This window comes from Mustela erminea, chromosome 5 (assembly GCF_009829155.1).
Source record: "Mustela erminea isolate mMusErm1 chromosome 5, mMusErm1.Pri, whole genome shotgun sequence".
Lineage (NCBI taxonomy): Eukaryota > Metazoa > Chordata > Mammalia > Carnivora > Mustelidae > Mustela > Mustela erminea.
Genome location: NC_045618.1, coordinates 130,427,384 through 130,433,901, shown reverse-complemented (window position 1 = coordinate 130,433,901; position 6,518 = coordinate 130,427,384). Strand labels below are relative to the sequence as shown.

Below are 6,518 nucleotides of genomic sequence, written 5' to 3'. Positions count from 1 at the left end.
CCTTCCTTTCGGGCTTGTTCTTGGCTCTGCCTCCCGTTCCCATCCCCCACAGCCTCCAGACCCTCTTCCTGCTCTAGTCCTCCCTTCACTCCTCAGCCTCCCTCATTTCTATTTGTCGGTGGGATTTTGCAAATGAGACTGATTTAACTACTTGCTGCCCTCAGATTACATTTAGAGAGGACTCCCCTCCAGGCAGAGGGAAGAGAGACTCTTCAAGATCCAGCCAGGGGCCTGTCTGTGCCTCCTGGAGGGCAGAGATCTTGCTCTGTAAAACGTCATGCATGTGTTTCTTTTCCGGTGGACGGACTCGGACCCAGAGCAGGTGCTCAGCAAGCATCTCTTGCATGAGATGTGGAAGGCTTCACGTGCCACCTCCAGGCTCAGAGTCCACCCTCTTCTACCCTTCCTGTGGCCCCGAGTCTGACCACTGAAGGACCGTGTCTCAGAGCTCTTTTACTGTCTGGCTTCTGGATGGCTTCAGCCAATGGGAAGCTGCAGCAGAAGGTAAAAAGCAGGAGAAGGACATGGCGGTCTTTATTCCCCCACTTGCTTGGAACCAGGGTTTGGCAGTGGCTGCTTTCCTCAGCCCCAGGCCCACAGCTCCTGTCCTATCATCCTATTCTACAACTCAGCGGGGCCATGCTCCCTAAGGAACCCAGCCCCTACCCTGTTGTCAGCTCCAGGAGATTTCACCGTTCCTTGTTAATTCCCCTTACCTTGTCTACAACGTGTGCAACTGTCCTGGATCAGCCCATTCTCTTCCAGGACGCGGACAGATGCAAGCTTCTGCTACCTGGTGGCAGTTGTATAGCCTTCTGGTTGGTGGCAGGGGTATAGCAGGAAACAAAACCAACAAAATGTCTGCTGTGGTAGAACTGGCATGGAGGAAGGCAGCCAGTGGACAAACAGAACAGACGCAGTGTCAAAAAGTGGTAAATGCTGTGAATGAGGGAGCACATGGATGAAGGAGTGGAGGAATGTAATCCCTTAGGGGTCAGGACTAGACTGTAGAGACCATCTAGTCTAAATCCCCACTCTACAAATGAAGGGAAGGAGGCCCAGAGAGGATGCTCAAGGCCGCACGGTGGTGAATTATTGGTAGAGGTTTGGTGGGGCGGGAATTCCAGCTGCCCTTGACTCTGCCCTGGCAGTGGCCAGAGGGGTGCAGCTCAGTCCACAGAAGAGGTATTGGGGAGGGTGGAAGGCAAAAGCCTTTGAAGTTCCTTCTGGTTCTTTCCTTTCTTTAAGGACTAGTGGGAGCAGCAGTTTGCTGAAAGTCTCAGACAACAGGGAAGGTGTCACCTGGCAGGAACAAAGGGATGTCTCTGCTCCACTGCCCACCGGCACAGAGGACGTTTGGGTCCTGGAGCCCCCAGGGGAGAGGCTTATGAAGCAGGGCACTGGGGCTGTACAGTGAAGAGAGGAGGGTGAGGGGGGCAGGGTTTGCACTGTGGGCCTGGCTGTTTGGGAAGGGTATTGTTCTTGTGTTGCTGACCAAGCCGCAGCCCACATGCAGGGCTTGGCTGGGAATCTGCGACGGCCCTGGCTGGCCAGGTCATCCGTTTCCCACCCGACTTACCATCCTGGCATGCCCCCAGCGCCTTGCCGGGTGGAGGGAAACCGCAGTGACCATGGACTGAGTCTGCAGTGCACCAGCCACGGCTGCTGAAGGATCCCAGCAGGATCATCCTCGCAACTCTCCTTAGAGATGAGTTCTTAGCCCCATTTTGCAGATGGGGAAACAAGCTCATCAGAGTTGTGTGACTTGCCCAGGGCCAGAGAGAGGAAGGATTCAAATGAGACTTGTCTAACAGGAAAGCCTGGGTTCTTGCCCCATAAGCCTCAGAGACTCCTGCCAGGGGGCTTCTGGGAATCTGCCAGCGTAGCCTCCCAGTCGGCCCAGAGCACGGGTGCCAGGTCGTACCCCTCTCCCCTCTCCACCTCCTCCTCAGCCTTGGCCACCCCCTTGGCCTGCAGAATCTTGGGCCTGTGCCCGGCTCAGCTTCTCTGCCATGTGGCCCTGCACCAGGCTCTTGGCCCCCAGGCCAGGCTGGGGTTGCCATGGCAATGCCTTACCCTTGGACTGCCTCGTGAGCCCAAAAGCCACTGGAATGTCTCAGAAATCCCACCCTTCGGGCCAGCATCCAAACTGCCTCTCCCAGACGGCCACTCTCATTATGAGCAACAGGAAAATCTTTTCAGGTCGTGTCCTGATTTTCAGTTTGGAAAACAGATGGCCACCATCGCAAGGCCCCCATACGCCCTTTTTTCCCTTTTCCCTTGCATTCCGTCCTCTCTTTTTCTCTCGGCGCCCAGTACGGTGTGGTGGTGGCAAGCACGGGCTAGACGACTGAGCTCAGATTTCAGTTCCTCCACGTCCCAGCCGTTTGACCTTGGACTCATTCTTGGGGCTTGATTTCTTTGTCCTTCTTCGGGATGACTAATCATACCCATGTCCTTGACTTTTGTGTAGATTACAGAAAGGTTCAGAATCAGAAGCGGTGCCGCCTTCTCAGCCAGGCCTTCCCCACCCTCTCTAGTTCAAATCACAAACCTCTCCGGACTCCAGCACCCCAACCCCGTCCCTCCTTTGTCACCATCGGCATCCCACCTGGCCTCTGTCTGTTAATTGTTGACTGTTTTCCCTGCACTAGAATAGGAAGCTCCGTAAAGACAAGGATTTTAAAAAAAAAAAAAACACGTTTCCTTAGCTGTGTCCCTTGTGTCTAGAACAGCAGCTGCACACAGAGGATCTTAAAAATTATTTGCGGACTAAAGGGATGGATGGAGACAGATAGGCCAATGGAACGGGGCTTTTCACAGGTGGATCAGGGGCAGCCAGGGCTCTGCTGGGTGGCCGGAGCACCTGGCGTGGCGCCTGGCCTGTGGTTAGTGCTTGAGGTTGACCGATGCTACTGCCTCTCACTTTCCTCCACCCACACCCATACCTTGGGCCTCCCTGGGACACCCTCGGGAAGCCCTGCCGGGAGCCCTCAGAGGAAGGCCTCGACTGAGGCAGCATCCTGAGCCCGCCCCAGCGCCCCAGCTGCTGATACACCCCACGGGGCCAACCCACTGGCTGCCAGGACTTCTCTCCCCTCCTCTCACCCACAGGGGAGGTTGAGTCAGGACAGTAGTCTGGGGACCGGTGGTGACCTCAGGCCACCGTCTTGCTGCCCAGGCAGGCTGCTCTGCCCGGGACTGTGGCAGGAAAGACCGCAGGCACAGGGGGCTGGCCCCGGATGAGCAGCGCAGGGCAGGGGACCCGAGGGCAAGCAGCTGCCCTTCCTTCCTGGGGTCCCTCTGCAGACAAGCTGGTAGGCTGCGGGCTCTGTAGGGCTGCTTCCCCCCAGAGCCACTTTCACTTTCTGTTTTCTCCACCAAAGCAGGAACAGCCGGGCCTGGGGCTGCCGCACCAGCTCCCGGAGATGGGGTAGGGGCTGGGCTGTCAGAAAGACGGGCCCTCGGGCATGGAGACAAAGTGGGTTCAGCAGCGTTCCGTTCTCCGCACCCCTGTGCGCGCATCTCAGCTGCAGAGACGTCCTCACCTTCCTCCAGCAGGAACACTTTCCAAAGCATTGTCAAGATGATTCTCTCACTGGATCCTCATTCTGGGGTGGCAGGGATGGAAAACACAGGAGTCAATCAGCAGAAGGAAAAAAAAAAAAAAGTCCACCAGCTTAGAGGCTGCTGAAGCCACAGAGCCAGGATGGGAGGACTTCGTAGTGTTTCCCTTTTGTCAAACTTCTCCACTGTCCCCAGAGGGCCACCTTTGAGCGGGGGAACCCTGATCAGTGCCTGTCCACCTAGGAAGAAACTGAGCCACAGGGCCTGGCAGGACCTGGAGTGGAAAGATAGCTGGCATCTTCCAGACCCTCCTAAGGAAAGGAATTCTCCATTTCTGGATTCTTGGGCAGAGCCCTGTGTCTTAGGAGCTGGCATGGAGAGGAAATGACCTCAGGGAGTTGCGGGGGGTGGAGGTGGGGGTACCCAGAGCCTTCAATCACCTGGAAGAAAGAGTGTCTTCCTTCTCATTTTCTAGAGAGTAAATAACTAGCCCGAAGACACGGAGCTAGCAACCGAGAGAGCCAGGCCTGGATTATTCCACAGCCTTCTGGCTAGTTTCAGGGCCGCTGCGGTGTCTATAGTGTTTATCCCGTGCTGTAGCCCCTATCCATAGGCCCTTCACGCCAGCACCTCCCCGCAGCCTCTGTCCCTCCCCTTACCCGTGTGTCCCTAAGGAGACCTGTGCTTTTGGAAATCCCGTATTTCCCGTTCAGGCCTGCCCCTCAGATGCTCTGGTGGGGGGACTAGGGACCCCCGCAAGGTCGCACAAGACAGAAAAGATCTTTGCTATCAAGAAGCTTTCGCAGAGGGAGGGGCGTGGACAGACAGCCCAGGAGTAAACAAATAAAAAAGATAAGCCCAGCAAGCAGCAAAGACTCTGAAAGAGCTAACAGGGAGTCATTGCACAGGGACTGACAAGCAGGAGGCTGTCAGGGACAATCTCTCTGAGAAGGTGAGAGTTTCTGCGGAGATTCGGGCCACTCATGCAAAGCTGGGGGTGGGGACAAAGGAGTTGGAAACAAGGCCAGTTAGGGCTGTGTGCCAGGGACATCCCGGGTCCCATGTGGCCCTCGTGTCATTTTTAACAGTTCCTTCTTCCACAGTCAAGAGAGGCGCCTTTGAAAGAAAGATGTTACTAATGACAAGGGGTTGAATTTATTTTAAATGCAGTGGGAAGCCACTGGAGGAAATCATGTGATTGATGTCTTGAAAAGACCTTGCTGGCTGCTTCCTGAAGAATAAATCACAAGGGCAAGAGGGCAGGAGAGCCAGGCTGGGGGTGGCTGCGACCACCCAGGCCTGCCATGATGTCCCCTTTCCCTAGATTCCTGTGTGGACCGTAGGCTGTGAAGAGGAGTGTTCGTGAAGGACCCTGAAGGTCTCTTGGCCCAGACTTGGGCTCTGAGCCAGTCTCAGAGCTTAGGGTCCATTGTCTGTTCTTGCTGGTGGTGCCCAGACAGGGGAAAGGGCCAAGGGCCAAGGGCCAGCCCCCTGCCTCCATCCCACCTGGGTCCAGCCTCTCCTAGGCCTGACCAGGCCGGCTGTGCACCGGTCAGGGTCCACCCCGCCTCTCTGCAGGAAGCCCGCTGGCAGCGCCTGCTGTGTGACCTTGGGCTGCAGAGTCCGGCTTTGCAAAGTCAAAGTGAGTCACTTCCTCCCTGGGGCCTCCCCCGGAGCGGGCAGCCTGTGGCCGCTCCCTGCCCCCTCGCCGCTGGCCCGGGCCTGGCGCTGCTCCGCAGGCTAAGTGCTCTCCCTGAGCCCGCCGCCGCCCCGAGGCTCATTTGTCACCCGCTGCTGACTCAGCACTTCTGGGGAAGGCTTTTCCCTTCGCCTTAGAGGAGGAGGCCTGGAAATGAGGCGGCCCTGGCTCTTCCCTCCCTTCCCTCCAGATTGTGTGCCGGGCGGGGAGGCGGGGCGGGGGGGGGGAGGTGTCTGTGTATGTGTAGGTGTCTGTGTATGTGTCTGAGCGACGCTGGGTCTGTGTGTGTCTCTCTTGTGTCTCAACATGGGTGTGATTTCTGGGTCCGCGAGTGTCTTTTGTGTGCAGCTGGGTCTTTGTGTGTGGCTTTTATGTGCGTGCCGGTCCTGTGGGTCTTTGGGTATCTGCCAGCCTCTTCCCTGTATGTCTGCACGACTGCATGTGTTTGTGTGTTGTCTGTGCATGTGTGTCTTGTGCATGTGTGATACGTGTCTCTGGTTGAGTGTGTGTGTGTGTACCTCCCCGTCAGGCACACTGCGGGCCTTCGCCTCCTGTCTCCCCCAGCCCTGCACACTCCCCTCCGACCTCACCTTACTCTCGCACTGAGCCCTACCTATCCTCCCCAGGGACTCCCCCCCCCCACCCCCGCCAGCTCCTGCCGCACCTTTGTGTCCTGTCTTCTTATCACAGGACCTTGGGGATTCAAAGCACAGGCTCAGGGACCAGACTGATCTAGGTTTCAACCTTGGTTCTGCCCTTGCCAGCTGAGTGACCTTGATTGAGATACTTACCTTTTGAGCCTCAGTTTCTTCACTTACAAAACAGAAGTGATCCTATCTCCCTCAGAGCACCTCATGATGGAGTCTGGCATATCGCAGGCTGCAAAGGGGGCCTGTGATTTCTTCTTAAAGCAGTAGGCCCAGTGTCAGGCACACAGCCAGGGTCTAATGAGCCGCACTTAAGAACAAAAGCACTGATCTCCGAGGCTGCTGGGGAGGGCAGGGGTGTGGGAGCCAGTGACCTGGATTGGGAGCTGGGCAGGACAGCCACTGCAAGGAGAGACAAGTGGTGACCTGATTTAGTGCTGCCTTGGGCAGCCGAGGAAGCCAGGGAGGAAGTCATAGGAGAGGGGCTCAGAGCGGCTGAGCCCTCCCCTATCCTGCCCCAGAGCAAGTACTGCTAGATACCCCCAGCTCTTGCCAGTGCCCAAGAGGAACAGGACACCTCCTACAGCCCCAAGCCCAGAACAGCC

At 56.9% G+C, this 6,518-nt stretch overlaps 1 protein-coding gene across 1 annotated transcript; it reads right to left on the bottom strand.

Moving 5' to 3' along the window:
* Nucleotides 1-886: 886 nt before the first annotated feature.
* LOC116591713 lies at nucleotides 887-6,265 on the bottom strand. Its single transcript, XM_032344844.1, is given in 4 exon segments — nucleotides 887-1,410; nucleotides 1,413-2,650; nucleotides 3,549-3,611; nucleotides 6,058-6,265. Coding segments are annotated over 2 exon segments (969 nt in total). The 5' UTR covers nucleotides 2,064-2,650; nucleotides 3,549-3,611; nucleotides 6,058-6,265; the 3' UTR covers nucleotides 887-1,092.
* Between the last annotated feature and the right edge of the window lie 253 nt (nucleotides 6,266-6,518).